Source organism: Dufourea novaeangliae, unplaced genomic scaffold, assembly GCF_001272555.1.
Source record: "Dufourea novaeangliae isolate 0120121106 unplaced genomic scaffold, ASM127255v1 scaffold221, whole genome shotgun sequence".
Lineage (NCBI taxonomy): Eukaryota > Metazoa > Arthropoda > Insecta > Hymenoptera > Halictidae > Dufourea > Dufourea novaeangliae.
The window spans coordinates 1,316,707-1,335,703 of NW_015374115.1; the positions used below are offsets into that span (position 1 = coordinate 1,316,707).

General features: G+C 41.0%; 1 protein-coding gene across 2 annotated transcripts in view; it reads right to left on the reverse strand.

The window, feature by feature from the left end:
• Window positions 1-6: 6 nt before the first annotated feature.
• Window positions 7-18,997, reverse strand: part of LOC107191125 (nuclear factor of activated T-cells 5) — a 63,119-nt gene continuing 44,128 nt past the window's right edge. For both annotated transcript variants that reach the window (XM_015580082.1, XM_015580080.1), the window contains exons 2-6: window positions 9,817-10,160; window positions 6,245-6,539; window positions 3,671-4,189; window positions 3,040-3,504; window positions 7-2,951 (exon numbers count right to left, since the gene is read on the reverse strand). In XM_015580082.1, the coding sequence (XP_015435568.1) occupies window positions 712-2,951; window positions 3,040-3,504; window positions 3,671-4,189; window positions 6,245-6,539; window positions 9,817-10,160 (3,863 nt within the window). In that variant the 3' untranslated portion in view covers window positions 7-711. The remainder of the gene's footprint in view (window positions 2,952-3,039; window positions 3,505-3,670; window positions 4,190-6,244; window positions 6,540-9,816; window positions 10,161-18,997) is intronic.

Genomic DNA, 18,997 nt, shown 5'->3' on the forward strand with positions numbered 1-18,997 from the left:
CGTCAAACAACAAGATGATCCATTTGTTAGAAATGTAATCAAGTCAAGGCAAAGGGGGAAGAAAGAAACTAGAAGGATGTATCAATGAAACATAAGGATCCGGTAGTCTACTTTAAGGTTCAGGGAAACCTAACTTTTTCTTTCCTTTGAAACACTCAATTTCGTGGCTCCGTGTAGAATTGAGTGGGGTCAGTACATTGTCGATTAATAGGATACAATAAACACGACTCCTCTGCAAAAGGGAAATACCAATTCTGAGATACATTTACAATAGCGGCGTTGGGACAAGGGAGGCAGGGGGAAAGGCACCTGGATGCGCAAAAGGCATTAATAAGAGATAAATAAAATGAATTATCACAATCGACAATTCGTAGAAAAAGGAAGAATAAAGGGAGGAGAGACCCTAATTGTCGCGCTCTCATGCGCCCGTCTTACTTAACAAAGTTAACAGATTCGTCGATTCGATTACAAAGGTGGTGCAAACTTCGTCCATTCTTTCATCATACAAAACAGGATTTGTGTTTTTTTTTTTTCTATCACATACAAAGTCTGAAACGACAATGTGGCACAGATATAGAACTCGTACCGAACCAACATATGTAAACTTCCGTTACTCGATTGGCTGGAAATAGTCACTTATTCCGTATCCGAGTACCTCGAATACCATTATACGATTTTCGTGTTTAGGAATATGACAAGGATACGGCGGCACTACATAAGAAAGCCATTCTGCGGATCGAAACAGCTTGGATTTATGTAGCTCAGAAGATCGTGTTCCGACATCGACGTCAGCTCTTGAGGTAACATGCCGTCCTCCTGCTTTCTAATGGTAGTCCCGACCGAGTTGCCAGCGGTGTTTGTTATGGGCGGATTTACACTTTGTCTGCTGGGTGTCACCGGCATGGCAACCGGCGGTGACTTACTCGTGACTTGTTCAACCATGTTGTTCTGGCTAGACGGCGATTTGGGCAGTATCCCCTCCATTGCACTGTTCATCAGCTGGGCACTTTGTGTGGCCACGCTGTTCAATATATTTTTTGTCGCGATGATAGCGTGCGCGGTGGTTGTCGTGATAGGTCTATTGTTAATGATATCCTGAGTAGCGTTGGTAATAACATTGTTAATCGCCTGTTCAGCGGCGGTGGTCAATCTTTGTTGCGACGGTTCTTGAGCAGCTCCACTGGCAAGGGCGGAACTGGCCTCCGCGACAAAACCAGCTGGCTGATTTAACATCGAGCCAATATCCTGTTGAACCGCCTGCTGCATCACCTGAGCTGCCTGGGCCTGTTGTACCGCCTGCTGAAACACTTCCTGGGTAACCTGTTGCATCGCCTGCTGGACCGCGGGCACATGCTGAACCTGCTGCACCTGTTGTACAGCTTTCTGGACAACCTGCGCATGCTGCACCACGTGCTGAACAACCTGTTGTTGCGCTTGCTGGACCGCCTGCACCGCCTGCTGCTGCGCCTGGGCAACAACTTGCTCGACCTGTTGTTGCGCCTGAGCAACAACCTGCTCGACCTGTTGTACTTGTTGCATCGCTACGACATCCGACTGAGTCAGACCTTGAATTTGGGGAATGTGATCAGTCGCTGTCGACATAGTCTCGTTCGTAACTTGTAATTGATTATGCGACGGTACGTTAGCCGGTGACGTACCGTTGGCTGATACTGTTGGCTCTTGCATCGCTGGTAATAAGGCAGCGTTGATGGTTGTCATTAAACTGTCGCCGGCGGTTTGCTCTTGAACCGTTGGTGGGGAGACAGACGAGGCACCGTTTGCTGATAAAGGTTGAACAGTCTGAGACGGCATCAGTGCTTCAAGTAGCATCGGCTGCACCGGAATAGGCGGGCTGTTTCTGGTCTGCTGAGAACTCGACATCGTTTCATGATCACCGGCTGATACGTGACTCATCAGGCCGCTGCTGTTAGGATTGACGTTTCGAAGCGGTGATACAAGCTGATGGGTCTCCGCGGCGGAATTAACTAGATTATCTAGCTTGACGCCTTGATTGGAGGAAGCCATCATATTGGAAGATTGTGTTTGTTGCGGTTGCCGACCCGTGGCGATAATGGAAGCTCGTTGCTGCATGTTTGCTACGTAACCGTTCTCTTGATTCTCGACCTCTTTCACGTTCGACTCGATATGGTTCAGGTATTTCTCCACGCTATGGCCGCTCTGTGCAGGCAACGGCTGCCCGTTAGGCGACGAGGCGAAATTCGAGAGGGCGGCGTATTCCGACTGATGGTGTTTCATACGTAGATCAACGACTCCGCCACCCTGAAGGCTTCCGTTAGGACTGCCCTCTGCTGGTAACATTTGGTTAGTGTCGTTGTTGATATGATGGGGGCTTAAGACTTTGACTTGAGACGATTCGTGCATACCTCCGTAGGTGTTCTGATGCGTGACCATTGACAACGGGTGTTGATTCCGCATCATATCGACCACGCCCAGAAGGCTAACCGCTTCCTGGACCGGTGAACCGTTCGCGACCACGGGCACAGATCTGATCATATTGTTCTGCTGGGACGTCTCCCTCGAGTTCTCGTTCACTAGTTGCTGCAACGGACTGGTCCCCGTCGAGCCGTTCGCGGTTGGCGTGGATATACTTTGCATGCTGTTCTCGCTGATCATACTGTTCTCGCTGTTCTCGTCGAGCACCTCGGTCTTCAGATTATCTGGTAGTATTAACTGAAGGTTCGAAGATGATCTACGATTTAGAAGGGGGTTCGCGACCAAAGATGGGGGCGGCATCATCACGTCGGGCGGTGAGTTCTGGCAACTGGGACTCTGCGCGGCCCACATCATGACTGGGGTTACCTGAGAGGACGCCGTAACCGGCGGTGGACTGGGATCGTTCTTTAGAGCTTCGTTGGTTTGGGACGTTTGTTGTTGCGGTTGCATCGTCGACAGGTAATTCGGCGTTCCTGCGGTTGCTTGGTTGATCAGAGCTGAAACATCAGAACGACCTTTTTGTTATACACAATTACCATTTACATTTCGCGAACAGTTGGACCGTGTTTAGAAAATTCCACTTACTGTTCGCTGGTACACCTGTCGTTAGGGACACCGCCGTAGGAGAGGTTGCTAGACTTGTTTCGCCATTCGCAGTGGGTAGAGGCGGAGTTATAGGTTCGACTTTCCCCACAGATGGTTCCGGTGGCGTGGACACCGCGGTATAGAGGAAGTTATGGGGCTCGCTGGTCTTCCCGGAAGACACCGCGTACAATTTCACGCTGACCGTTTCCGTGGGCGCCAGATCCTGTCGTCTGTAGGCGGGCACGACGCATACGAGATGCGTCTGCTGAAGGAACTCCTTGTCGGGCAGTACCGCGCACTCCCAGTGCGGTTCCAAGCTACTCGATAGATCCTCGTTGTCCAGCTGGAACACTACTCGCGTGTCCTTGAGAAAATTTTTCCCGAGAATGAACAGTTCCAGTCCACCGGTGCAGGGACACGAGGTGAGGGATTTCTTGCAGATTTCTGGGATGCCAGGCGGTTGTGCTGGAAAGGGGGACAATGAATAAATTAGATATTTATCATCAATACCACTTGGTGGTCCAGAGACGCGTATGTAATTATTTATATTTAATATTTTCTTTAACAAAATTATTGCGACGCTAATCCTTTAAATAAAAATAAAAAAAATTAATGTACTGTTAATACATACTACAGACTATCGGTTGCGAGCAGACTTGTAGGGTCTCCGTGGTGCCGTCTGGATGTGTGATCGTCGTTCGGAAGACCATACGACAACGGGTCGACTTTTTCTTACTTCTACCCTGCAGAATACCAGCTTCCTGCGGGAATCTATGCTCCACGTCTACGTTACGTTCCTTCAAGATACCAACGCAGTCGCAAGTGACCATCATGTCCTTGGTGGGGTCCATGTCCACTTCGATCACGATCGTCCCGTCGAGTTTACGCTCGATACAGGGCGTCGAGTTCTTGCCGCTCACGCGACAAGCCTGGTAGAACATATGAGGCGCGACACGCCCAAGATCGGTGCCTATGAACACCTGAAGGGTCGCTGGTTTGTCGTAACCGACCAGACGAACGACCGGGAACCCGTTTCCGGTACGGTCCTTCACAGCACCTCTGGAGCCCTCCGTTTGGTAGCGAGCACGGTGTTGCTGTTCCGGCTGGCAGATGATTTGCAATTGGACTTTCCCGTCCGCGGAGGCGCTACCTGAATATCCGTATAGGGAAAAAAGGAGTCAAATTGAAACGATATACAAGGGTGATGAAAGAAAAAGGGTTCATAACTTTTAGGATAGATAATATTCGTCAAGTGATGAAAAAAATTCCTAATAAATATGGATTGAAAAATTAATATCTTTTGGAAGTTATAAACAATTTTTTGTTTCGTTTGAAGCTGGTGACTTTTTCGTTTCGGGAGCTATCGTATCGTATAGAAACGATGTATTACCTTATTATTATTTCTTCTTTTTCTGGCTACAAAAGGTTTTCTATCATTTTTATTTGTTTTTTTTTTTACCTATTTTTTTTTATTATCTCTATACGGTACCGATAGCCTCCCGGAGAAATATTAATTTTTCGACCCATGCTTATTGAGACTTTCTTTCATCATTTCACGAGTATTACTTACTCTAGAAGTTATAGACCCTTTTTTTGTGTCACCTTATACTATGCAGTAAAGCCTCTCTGGATCGATCGTGGGTTGGTATTCACGATGTGGAACCAGAGAAGCATGGCACCCACTTCTAATGTCTTGGGTGGAACTATTAATTGTAAAAATTAATTTTTGGCCCCCACAATTAATTATCGACTCAAAACCGCCATTATTTTTTCGACATGGCTATCGCCAACTGCCCCAGAAATAGCGTAAATATGAAAGTGATGTGGAATATTTTCAGGACTGAACTGTATTTGTTTTTTTTTTTTTTTTTTTTTTTTAATAAACAACAAATCTATGAAAAGAAGGCCACGAATTAATTTGTACACCTAATATTTACACGAGGCTACCATATTTTACAAAGACTATCCCCGCAATATTCGAATAAAATGTTCGAGCGAACAGTCTAACCAAAGGTTCAAGCTATTTTCAAGAAGAATTCTCCGAAAAAAAAAAACATAATGGGGAATATCAATAGTCTAATGATCTGTGAGTCAGACACACTTCCATTAACAAATCACTAGTAATTAGTTGTTATTCGACCTACATTCCATATCGCGGCCGATATTGCGGGAAAGAATACAAACAGGGCAAAATGGTCCTCGAGGATAGCGAGGGGCCCCGATAACGCGTATCGTCGCGGTAAAAGCGGCGAGGTGAAAAATTTCGCCGGAAACAGATTTATCTCTGCCCGTTACGCGTTTCGCATGAATAGATGTGAAAATATGTGCCCGAGAAGTCGCGCGAGCCGAAGGTTATCAGTCCGTGTGATCCAGAGAGGGAGACGGGCCAGAAAAATCTGAGACATCTCGATCCGAATGCAAACAACCGCGAATATCTTCATAACCCGAGGTATCAAACAGCCGCGATACCGAGTATAGCGTGAAAACGAAACGAAAAAAAGAAAAAACGTGTCACGATGTTTCGACGATGAGCAATATAAACACGAAAATCCGACGTAAATTCGTCCAAAAATCCGAACCGAAATCACGGTTCTCGGCCACGTTATCAGCGACCTCGCGCCCGGGACCTCGACGGTATCTCGGTCAAAAAACTACAATATCAACGGTAATAAATTTTTCAAAACCGTGCACACGCTTAACGACTTGCTCTAACGAACCGATCGATAAACCCATCTGTCTAGAGATGGGGTTGAGAATCGAACAAATATTTCGATCGACATGAGTCTGGGACCAGCGTTGGACGTATAGTAAAAGAAAGTAAATAGGACCAAATGAGTACAGTCCTAAAGAGTTAGTAAAGGGCACATTTAGGGGTTTGTACCCTTCAAGGGTATCACACAGCACACACGAACTGCGATGGTCACACCTAAATTCACTATACCTCGTGAAGGCACTACAGTAAATTCTCGATGAGTGTTCACAGGCTCCTCTGCACTGAACATCAAATATTTCATAAACTAATAACTAAGTGCGCTTGAAACAAATAATATTATTGCCTTCAGAATTCCAAGCTCTATCACTTTGCTAAACCTCATTGAAAACTCAGCCTTACACCTGGGGTCTTTTTATTGTTAGTGGAGCCTTCGAGCACACATCGATGATTTACTCTATAACCAAATGAATCCTGGATGTATCGTACACGTACACAACTGAGAGGTGAGGGTGATCGGTCCTTGGTGGGCGGACGGTGGCCTCTTCGCAAGCACACCCATCCCCGGACGAGATCTAGGAACGTCGACGACCCTCCCGTTTCTGCTGCTCGAGATCGTTGCCAAACCGATGGTACCGTTCGCCGTAGTGCTTCTGCTAGCAGTTTTGCTCTCTGGACTGGCGGCTGTGTGCGCGGTCACCTCCGGGAACGGGAAGTTCGCGTCCTCGGACTCGAGCTTGATGTCCATTTTCCTCCTCTTCGAGTCCTCCTCGCCGGCACCGTTCCAAGCCTGTTAAGCAAGACGATAGATTGATGAAAAAGAGAGACAGAGATGATAGGAGTTGGGGCTCGGTGTGCGTGCACGTTGTCGGCTTGATTTAACGAATCAGGACATCCATCATGGGCTGGGTTCAACTACCGTTAGAGACTCGATCGACGTCGTCGTTGGTCGTCGTCGGGCGAATCAACGACGGTGAACGTGATCGCATTAGACTTCCACTTGCACATGCACGAGACACAGTGTGTCGTAACCAGATAGGAGGGAGAGGCATCTGGGGCTTCGAGAGTGTCCTCTTGGGAAATGTTTTCGGGGGTGGAGTGTTTCCGACCTCGTGCACACGAGGAAGTGAGCACCTTCGTAGTATTTTTTCTGGGGTGTCCAAGAATATTCGTGCCGAATTTGGTGCGGATATACGTTGAACGGTGTAAATACCTAATAAATATACATTTGTTGACTTTTATATTACCACCTAAGACTGTCACCCTTAATTATTGTTTTATTTGTGACGATACGAAAACTCGATACGAAGTCTCGATACTCCCTACAAAAAGTATCAACCCCTTACCGCACCCACTTCTATATAGGGGTACTTATTTTCAGAAATAAAAACAAATGTTCGAATTCACATAACTGATTCTTATGACTATTTATCAAATTAAAATTCCATACGGTAAGGGGTTAATCTATTTATGTCGAAGAATCATTGGTTTATGAGGTATTTTAACTTCAATGTTGCGAAGTGATACTGGTAAGTACACATGTTTGCACTTTTCCTGAAATTGACAATCATTTGACAATATACATGTTAGGAAAGATTTTTTCTGAGAGTGATGTATTCAAAGGGTCTTCGTCGTAGTCAAAGAGGGTGGATATAATGAACAATAAGAATTTAAACGGCGAGAGACAGAAGGAGGAAAATACTAAATCTGTGGCTGTTATTTTCGAGTGTTTGTTTACGGTGATTAATTGCAGCGATTGGATTCGATGTACACAAAATCAGAGACTCGAGAGAGTTTTGTTTGTGGGTCATTGCTCTGATCACGATTATCAATTTTACATATGTTTCCTGAAGAGTGAAAGTATACCGGACTATCTCCCCGGGTGCTGGAATCTCAAGCGGAGAACTGTTTTTCTCGAGAGAGATAAAACTGAAAAAGCGTAACCGTCACTTCTGTACCTTATTGTACTAGAGATTGTGGAACTTGCAATTCCCCGAAGTGGTTAATCGATTTGACGAACTTTACAGATGAAAAGTAGATAAAAAATATTGTACTGGTTTCCATTATATCAGAAATTACACAATTACAATGACAATATTAATTCGAAAGAGTATCTGTCAGATTAATTCGTTGAACGAATCTAAATAAATGGGAACGAAATAGAAGGCACTAAATACAGTATCGATGATATCGATTATTAACACTTTGACTGCCACGTTATAAATAAATATAGATGACACATACATTGCAAAGAAAATTATTTAAATATCGTTACAAAATTTTTGGCGTAAAATTAATATCGTAGTATTTATAATTTAAAGCAAGACCAACAGGCTCTACGTATATGTTTTCGACGATTTAGTGTGCCTGGCTACGCACGGTCTTTTTCACTGCGACAGTCAACGTGTTAAAATGCAATATACAAGACGGTATCATACAGGATGTTTCCGAAATAGTGGTACAACCCGAAAGGATGTGATTCTACATAGAAAAGTAAGCTGAAAACGTAGAATAACATTTTTTTTTACAATGCTCTGTTTTAAAATTCATCGAATGCGTATATATTCATAGGACAGTAAGTAGAAACAGAATGCAATGGACAGACGTGTTAGCCAAGTCTTAGTCAACAATTGTATTCGTATCCAGCAGATTTTACAAATTCGATTCTCTCGAAAGCACGAAGCCTCGTTCGAAAAAATGTTATTCTACACTTTCGACGTACTTTTTCCATGTAGAATCACATCCTTTCGAGTTGTACCACTATTTCGTAATCACCCTGTACACAGTTTTTCAAGCCTTGCGAATGCTAAGGGTGAATATTCAATAGAAGACACACACTCTTAGATAATACTGCGAATACCGATGCAATTTCCCGACGATAACTGTCGATAACGGTCTCGATGAGTCTCCAGTCTTCTGTCAAACCGGCGATAACCAGTTCTGATACGTAAATAGTGCTTCGAATAGTCGTAGCATCGATTCATTTTAAACTTAGCTTGTCTTTCTTTCAGATATTTCGAACTGGAAACAAAAAGAACTCGAATGGTTCGTCCGAATGAGAATAATTTTTATATGTATGCAATAATCACACAGGAGAAACGTGAATTTATCAGAAGGAAAAAAAGGGAGACTGGAACGAGCCATTATCGATTCGTTGAGTCACTGTTCAGTCATTGTTGAGTACTTGTTACGTAACAAATAATCGATGGAATGACGTCATCTTGAGAAAAATCAATTGTTTCTAACAGCAACCTGTTTTTTTTTCGATATACAGTGTGACCTCGATACAAGCTCATTGGTTAGGGATCGGCGAAGAGTTTATAATGAGGATGGTCATCGATAATATCTTCGCGAATGTAGCACCGTGGATAAATCAAACTTGCATCAGGTTGTTACACGAGAATTCACTAGCAATTTATCGATAAATAAACATAAAAATTTCCTTTAATTCCAAAAAAGAACAAGTTGACTTTATAATCTCTAATTTACCCTTTAAAGCCTGAATTATGTTATCGTTATTCTTCTACCGCAATTTTTATTCCAGAAAAACTTTAAAAACTATTGAATCTTGTAGCAGAGATTCTTGAAAAGTATCACCGAATTTTTTCAGATTTTTTGAAAACCTGTATAATTAAAAGAAATAGGTATAGACCTAACAGACCCAGGGGTTAACGGCAGCAGTGAAAATAATTTATTGTTACATATAAAGTGGTACTACAAAGTACCGTCAGGGCACGAAGGGTTAAAGAGTACCCTTATGACTTAAAAACGAAATATAACAAGTACCTAACTAACAAATACGTATAGTCTGACTCTGACAAGAAACGGGCTTGTAACCGAAGAATCACAAACTTGTGCAACAAACTAACAACGAGAAAATACTAGAATATTTAAATATTACCTGCAGTTTCTGGCCACAATTAATGTGACCACTTCAAAATTTTATAGCAAAGCAAACTTTTCTGCTATTAAATAAAAAAATATACATTCATACAGGCAAAAGTTAGGTAAAAAAAAGTAATACTTTTAAGGAAAACAGGGTTAGGTTGAATGGAATATTCACTAACGTTCGCGGTGGAAAGGTGTTGCTGACGTTCCTCGAAGCCAAGCCCGGAATCGTTTGAGTTTTCGCAAACGTCCTGTGCCGAGCTGGCTCTTGGCGCGTGGTCATCCGAGTTTCGTAAGGATCCCAATGGTATCCTTGACTGCTGCTGCTGCTGTTGCTGCTGCTGTTGCTGCTGTTGTTGCTGACGCTGCTGCTGCTGCTGTTGCTGACGCTGCTGCTGCTGCTGTTGCTGACGCTGCTGATGGCTGATCCGTCGAGTGGCTGAGTGTGCGCGGTTGCTCGACGTGACGGTGCTCCTTTGAACAGATCCTGTCACCGCTGACGACCTGCCTCCTGCATTGTTACCTGGAAAACCAATAGTCGAATTTCATTCGAGTGATAATATACCTTCTCGAGGGTCTGCAATTTAAAAATAAACCAAAAAAAAAAAAAAATACCAGAAACGTAGAAGTGAATCGACAAGGATCGGAAATCGAACGATAGGATCTTTTCGAGATATAAAATTCTATACACGGGCTAAAGTCGATAATAACTGTCAGATTGATCGTCTGAAAATAATTATTCACAGAGGTGATTATTGATAGGAACAATAACAGTTTTGTAATCAGAAGTATAGGATTTCTGTTCGATGGATGGAAATATTGATAATGATTTGACTGTGTATGTTTACGCATTTATAGAATTTCTTAACTTAGAAAATGCAATAAGGTAAAGGTTCTAATAAATTTTAATACTATTTGTATGTTAGCTATTAATGTTGCAAATCTTTCAGTACAAAATTCAAAATTCTGCTCAATTTGAATTGTTAGATATTGGTATCGGAAATTGTAACTTTGCATTGATTTTCGGTAATGATCCTCTATTATTCCAATGAGTTAGAAACTTTCAAAATTACGTCTCTCAATGTGTTCAATTGCACGTCTCGTGTAATCATGTTTTATCTTTCGAAGATATATACCTGTTCGAAATCTGCACAGAAATTGTTACACGATCGTAATCAAGTAATCTACACACGGCGAGCCCGTCCGAAATCCAGCAAAGTAGGCTGCGTGAAAGATCGTAAATGGAGGCGCTCGATACAATACGTTGGTGGAAGGGGAGCCACCAGATCCATTCGATGATTTAAGGTTCAAGTGATTCGAACTGGTCCACGAAGAATGAAAACGAATCGACAATAACAAATTCTCGCACAATGAGGATCCAACATGCAATTCGATATTAATTATAGTGTACGTAATGGCTGGGGAGAATTAATGGGAACAATGACTAATTGCACAATATGATTCGATGGTAACGACATAAAGAATTACATAATCACTAGCCAAAAGTATGAAATCAGAGTTCATGATTGATGGAACAATAACACAAATCATTTCCACTCAGTATTAGCACATTACTTTGATCAATTTTTAGAGGAAAATATTATTAAAAATATTATTATAAATATTTTACTCTAAGATTTGATAAAAGTAATGTGCTAGAACTGTGTGGAAATGATTTGTGTTAGTTTCTTTAATTATCGGGCCTTACCCCACACTTTTGGCCGGTAGTGTATATTTTGACATCGATTGTTTGAATTCTATTAACAATATGGAATAGAAATAATATTCAGTTACGGTGTTTAAAAATAATATCCTTGTTGAAAATTAAACAATGCGTTCGAAATGGTTCTAGACTCGGGTCTGGCAACGAGCACCAAGCATAAAGTGCATAATTTTTACGAAACATCAGATTTCATCATATATGCCACGTGTCCCAATATTTAAATTGCGTCAACACTATGTAACATAACACGTTATACAGCAAAGTTATAAAAACATTTGTAGAAAAACAGAAAGAAAAACGTTATGCCAACAATTTTTCATGTCATATAACAAGTTATCTATTATCCATCGAGTGTAACAGCATTATTAAATAATGAGATGCTAAATATTATACAAACTTGTTACAGACTCGTCCAGAAGGTATAATCTAGTAACAAGTTATAAGAACATGTTATATAGCAAAGTTATATAACAATTCGTTACATAATACTATTTCTTTACATAGTGTAGACACAGCTTTAGGAGCGTGTCAATGAACAAGTAAAGAAGCATTACTGCACTAAATTCCAAACGATCCGATCGAAGTCGTGTTTGGGCTCGTGTTAATCGTGAAACACTCACCAATCCGAAAACCACTGAGAAAATCAGTGATCTAGATCAATAATCACAGGAGGATCTCGATCGTGAGAAACCTTCAGGCGGTGAGGGGATCGAGTCGAGGCGCCTCCGTATTACGTATGACGCAGAATGATCAGAGCACCGAATAATTTAATTCGGACAATGGCACGTCTCGAGTCGAAGTTCAAGGCTGGCGTAGAGCGACTGAGAGAGAGAAACAGAACGCACACGGTCGTCGCGTCACCGGCGACAAAGATAAACCGAAACGTGTGGATCGTCGAGGGGGGAAAAACTTATATAATTTCCGGCCGGGTCTCACGAAAAGGATAGTGGCTGTCGCGAGCGAATCGAGGGACGATCGACGATAAACGTGGTCGAACGGCGAACACGATCATGTGCTCGTTATCGCGCGTGATTTTACGCTCTGCTGGCTCGTTTCGTCGAGGATCGAGAGCGTTATTTAAATAACCCGGGCGTGTGCGCGGCGCTGGGCTCGAACAGTTTTTAGTTCAACGTTCGCGTGATTTTCGTTCTTTTTACCGCCGGCGGTATCGAGCGGCCGGAGACATCGAACCGTACAAAGTCCGATCGACCGATCGACGGCAACGGCGGAGCGAAGAAGTACATTGGCGGGATTATCTCTCGCGGGCGATTAATCTAGGCGCCGCGATCGACACAAATGGAGCGGACAATACGCGTCGAACGATCACAGTCGTTTTTGTTTCTCTGGCTTGTTTTTTTTTTTTTGTCTGTTTCTGCCTCTCTATTTGGTATCGATCGGTAGTTGTGGTTTCTATGTACGAGTGAATGAAGATTGAACTTAAGCCTTTTATTTCGATCTGATTTGATCAGATGATTTGTGGATCCTGATATTATTCAGAACATTCGAGTGTGCGGATATGGATAAAAGTGATCGAAGTTGAATTGAATGTTGCATTTAAATCGTTAGAAGTATACGTAAAATGAAAATCACAGGTGTAATTAAATAATAGGAGCTTAATGTTTACTTATAAACTTTATAGACACAGGAATATATATACAGAGTGTCATGTAACTGGTGGTACAATCAGGCAGAGGGTTATTCTTCGTGAAAAAATAAGTCGAAAATATATCGGGGGTGTTTCCAAAATTTTTGACTGTTTTGTTTGGACGATCACCGAGGCTTTACGCAATTTTCTACACCATGCAAAGACGCTTAAATCTTTCATAATGGACAGTCCTGAAGTGATTACGTATTGACAGTTTTATTTAACATTAATGCATGCACAGTCGCATAATTATTTCGATTGCATTGAGTTTTTAATTGCGATCGAAGTTGAATCGTTTCAATCATTCGGCCAATTCAAAATGAGAATCAATCGCATTACTGTTATCGAAAACGAAAGAAGCTATATGTATACAAATCAAGATAAATTGAAGCTTCTCTTACAAATGAGATTCCCAATCCGAAATTCGACAAAAAAGAGCCGATTGGCACAAAAATTTTGTGGCGATCCAGGTCAAAAAAAAATGTGAATAAAGACAATACAGATCCACGAAAAGTGGTCCATACGATACGAAAAAAAATTAATAACGTACCCGTTTCAAATTCTATCTCTTCACTGAACTGCACACAGAGATGAGCACAATCGAATAATTTTGCAATTGAAATTCATGTAAAGAACTGAATACTTGTATTGAATATATGGATCAATTGACGAATACTCTGGTATTTTGTATTCTATAATGAGCAAATACTAGAATACACTTGTATTTCGTAATCATTTTATCAGTAAGTACCGAATACGTTAGCATCTTGTATTCTGTAATTATACAATTATTAAATGCAGTATACTAATATATTTGGTACTTGAGCACAAATAAAATTACAAATTGGTGAGGTGTTCGTCATTCGAATATTTTTTTAAAATCCTTTTTGCCCGTCACTAACTCCAAGTAACGTTGTACACGCGAACATTTTAGAACCCAGAGCATAAACCAATTTCTCAACAACGGAACACGTTTCCATGAAACGTGCCAAGGTGTGTGTTTTGTGAATTAGTGTTACACCGAATGTATTTTCGGTCTCAGTAACCGCGGGGACAGTTTTCTACATTAGCAGAATAACCTGCGATCTAAATGAATTTTAAACGGTATTCACCACTACATCGAAAGGTTGTACGAATATACAGGGTGTTATGGTGGTACAAAGATGGTGATATTACATGAAGAACTAAGTCGAAAATCTAGAATAAAATTCTTCCATTTCAGACTTCGATTTCGAGAAAATCGTCTTTGAAAATGAATCTGAAACGCGTGTATTCAAGGTAGTAAGTAGAAACGGAATGCAATGATCAGACGCGTCAGCCAAGTCCCATTCAATCGCACGCGTATCCAGCAGATATTCAAAGTTGATTTTCTCATAATCGAAGTCCTAAATGAAACAAAAATTATCCTACATTCTCGACTTACTTTTTCATGTAGAACATACCCTCTGCCTTGTTTGTACCACCAGTTACACGACAACCTGCATATTCGCATTAATACAAGAGATTACTCGAGGAAAATTGAAAATTAATCTACCAGGCGTGGTAATTATATTCCGTATTGACGATTCATGAAACAGAAAAGACAAACGGGAAAAACGAGTTGGTATAACAGTCGCAGACAATGATGGACGAGGTTGGAAAGGATGAAGATCGTCGCAAACATGGGTCGTTGACATCGTCCCGTGATTTTCCTCGACGATCACATCGATGCACCTTGTACGAGTGTGTGCATGTACCCATTACGTCGGTATCTCCACCCCCTATCGGTTGGGCAGAGAGGAGGCGAAGCGGGTGAACTCTCACCACCTCCCCTCCCCACACCACCACCAGTTGCATTCGCGATTGCAACTTCACCCTCACACAATTATCCCATCCAGTAGTCGAGCTTCTATAGATAGATTGACACTGTTCTCTCTTTCTCTGCTCTCCTTTTCTCTGTCTTCCCCTCTTTCTTGGTTTCTAGCTGTCACTCGACCCTATTCTCCTATAATTGTACTCGTATACATTGTACAAGATAATACAATTCGGAGTAAATATTCGGTGTACCAATGAATAATTTCCTATTTACTTGACGAAATCAGTACTCACTCCTTTATAAATAATCTATTATTTTACTTGACGAAATCAGTATTTACTCATTTTTGTAGAACTCAACGATCTATGTATACTGTTCCACTTGTATTAATAATGATTTTCCACGATTCGACGGAATTTTTTTCGAGTAATCTCTCATATTAATGCGGATGTGTAGGGTGTTGTGTAACTGATGGTACAACAGGGCAGAGGGTGTGTTCTATGTGAAAAAATAAGTCGAAAATGTAGAATAAAATGTTTTTATTTGAAACCTCCTTTCTGAGAAAATCGACATTGAATATCCGTTCGCTACGCGTGGAATAGAACAGGACTTGGCTAACGCGCCTGTCCATTGCATTCCGTATCTACTTACTACCATTATGAATACACGCGTTTCAGATTAACTTTCAAAATCGATTTTCTTGAAAACAAAACCTCGTACGAAAACATTTTATTCGTTTTTTTTTTTCACTTATTTTTTTAATGTAGAATTACTCCCTTTCCGGTTGTACCACCAGTTATCGACCATCCTGTATATACACGGTATACTGGAAACATTGAGGAAACAATCGCCACGGAAAACGAAGGAGAACGCGGTACCAGACGATACGGAACAAAATGTTGTCGACAATAAAGATAATGAACCCGAGATAGTGATCGTGAAATCGCTGTCGAAATAAATTTAGCTGGATCCAGAATACACTGACTGGGTAGACCGATACTATGATCCTTCTTTAACAGAAATTGATATTTTTTCAACGAAGAAAAACGGAAGCTTCAAATAATTAAAAATTGAGTGGAGTGGTTGAGGTAGTGCATGATCGAAAAAAGGTTGGAAAAGACAGTTCTTCAGGGACGAATTTATTAAGATCAGAAAAAACATTTTTTGTATTCTTCGGCTATATTTAAGTGAAAATACTTAAATGGAAAAAACAATGTACAAATAACTGGAAAAAGCAAAAAATGTTATTATTTGTGCCATCATAATCTCCGTAAAAAAATCTATAACCACCTAATACTTTTATAAAACTTTAATTTTTTGTAACTAAATAAGAAGTGACTAACTTCTCAGTACTAACAACAGTTCCATTAGTTAACAGGCTCACGTTAAAATGAAATTCGCATAACGTCTCTATTTCAACAATTTTATCCTTGACCTTGCAATTCTTTAACAGCAATCGAAAGTTGAACCTTTTAACTATGTTCTATTAAATTTTCAACTAAATTTATAAATATTAAAAATTCGCGGAGGCCACCTTAAGCAGTTTGAAAATGATCGAAGTGACAACAGACGAAATTCTAAATGGATCAATTTATTCAACAACCGAATATACTTTTTTTTTTTTTTATTCTTCTTTTCCTCAGGAATTAGGCCTTCCTCCGCCTCTCTCCCACGCCGTGTATTTACGTCTCCAGAGGCTTCGTCCTCGAACTCGTGTACATGTACGTGTGTATGTAAAGCCTCCCGTGCATTTGCGAGAGTGTACTCCCGATAACAGGATCGATAAACATCGTTACTATTACACTGTAAACAGACCGTCGAGCCGCGGCCGCGCGGCGCTAACTACGACGCCTCTCGAGTCTCAAGGATATTGTTACCTGCTGCACGACGGCTGCGATCGATTCTCTCGATCTTTATGGCGCGTATACGATCGGCGTCGGAATCGAGACGCACTACCACCACCGTGGCCCCGCGATATTTCCCTCCCGTCGACCACACACCTTCTTGAGCGACGATCCTGCTCTTCTTTCGCGTCGAACTGTTCCAATTAGGGCCCAAACTTAGAGTCGACGATTTTAATCTTTTAACCCTTCAACGGTAGAATTTTGTTTCGGGAATTCTGCGTGCGTAATTAACCTTTTCGGTACGGACGAGGGGGATACGAGTGGTCCATAGAATACTCGCTGTGGCCGAAGAACGAGTATACAAATGGTCTTCGAAATGCTATTCATATGACTCCTCCTCGGCCGTCAGGAACAACGTCGCGCTTTGGTGACGCCGCAAAGGTTAAAATTCAGTGACGACGGGTATACTCGTCGAACGCAGAGCAAACGCACCTACTGTAAATTTAAATTCAATTGTACCAAAATGGGAATTACTACGAGCTAGTTTATTTAAAAAACAAATGAAATTTATTGATGTAACAAGTATTATTAATACAAATTTAAAAAATTCGTAATTAGAGAAAATGGGAAAAATTTGCAGACACGAAAACCTTACAGAATTTAATTTCTTTATTCCTATAAGAGATATTTTTCAATTTTTACTCAAATTTCAATTTTTGGAGCAACGGATAATTTATTTTTTGGTATGACGAGTATATTCGTCGTTACCTAAAAAGTGATCATTTTCTGATGTTGAGTATACTCGTCAAATACTGTTCATGGGTTAACTACGAGTCTATATTGATGAAACTAGCTGTCCAAAAGGAAAAGAGACAGAATGGGTCAATAAGTAATATTAATGAAAATAAGTAGTCATACAAACAAGCAAATATTTGTTTTATAAAAAAGAATATGAATATATGTAAGTCTTATGAATCTTCAACGAGCAAAGGACCTTTATTTGGTTCTCTTTATGCGATTAGCTACCTGTCCCTAATTTCAGATACGGTTCAAGCTACCACCAGATTAGCAGTACTCGAACACTCATCGAAAAGCACCTAAACTAGTGTTCATACATCACAACATTGCTCAACATCTATAATCAGGAAACAAGAGTATACTAGCTGATAGTAGCCTAGCTCGTCTATCATCCCAGAGTTACCTAACTGGAGATTTATAGGCTTTCCGTGGTCTACGGAACCGCCGAGAAAATCTTATCTCGTTCACATTCGACGATCAGCCGAAGATCAAGTGCTCTGAACTAAGAAAATCGAATTCCCTTAACGCTAGAACTATCAAAGCGGTGAAAATAACTGGTTCGTAAACTTTTATGAATATTATTATATTTAATGTTATAATACAGTGCATTTTCTGTGATCTTTTGCGATTTTTTTTGCTATCATGTATGTATTAATAAATTCGTTAATTTATCGATTTGTATATTTTCAAACAGGCTCTCCTTTTTATGAATATGATAGAAATAGGAAACATGTTCATCTTCGGTAGTTCCCGTGTTAAAACAGGTTCTTCCTGAACAGGCTCTTCTAATCTCACAGCCTGGAAATTCTGTAAGAATTTCAGACATCGAACTCCGAAATCAATGTTCAAGTTAGCGGGCCCACTGGTCACACAAATCCTAACGGAATACGATTCTCGTTGTTTCTGAATTTAATTTTAGCTCAGTCTAGCCGAATTCCACGTTAAATAGCTCTGCATTAGAGGATTGCTTCACGACAGGAAGATAACAGAAAGAGCCGCGATACTCTCGGGATCTTTCAGCTCATTCGAGTCCAGTATACATTATGTCTCTAACGACAGTCTTAACAGCAAGTCCCGTTACCACAGCCATAATCTATTCCACCGTTTGGCCGAAATGTCCGTTTCCTTTATAACGGTCATTACCGAACGGTACACCCTTATCTTCGATGTTCCGCTACTTTCACTGACGACTTCGAAAACTATTAAGACTTTCAAGATTTTCAGGACTATCAAGACTTTCAAGGCGTTTAAGACTTTGAAGACTTTCAAGATTATTAAGGCTTCCAAGACTATCAATACTACGAAGACTTTCAATACTATCGAGGCTTCCAGGGCTTCCAAGACTACCAAGGCTTCAAAGACTTCAAAGACTTTCAGGACTTTCAAGACTTCCAACGCCTTCAAAGACTTTCAGGACTTTCAAGACTTCCAACGCCTTCAAGATTTTCAAGACTTTCAAGACTTCCAACGCCTTCAAGATTTTCAAGACTTTCGAAGACTTTCGAGACTAACAAGACTTCCAAGACTTGCAGGAACTATCAAACTTTAAATTCAA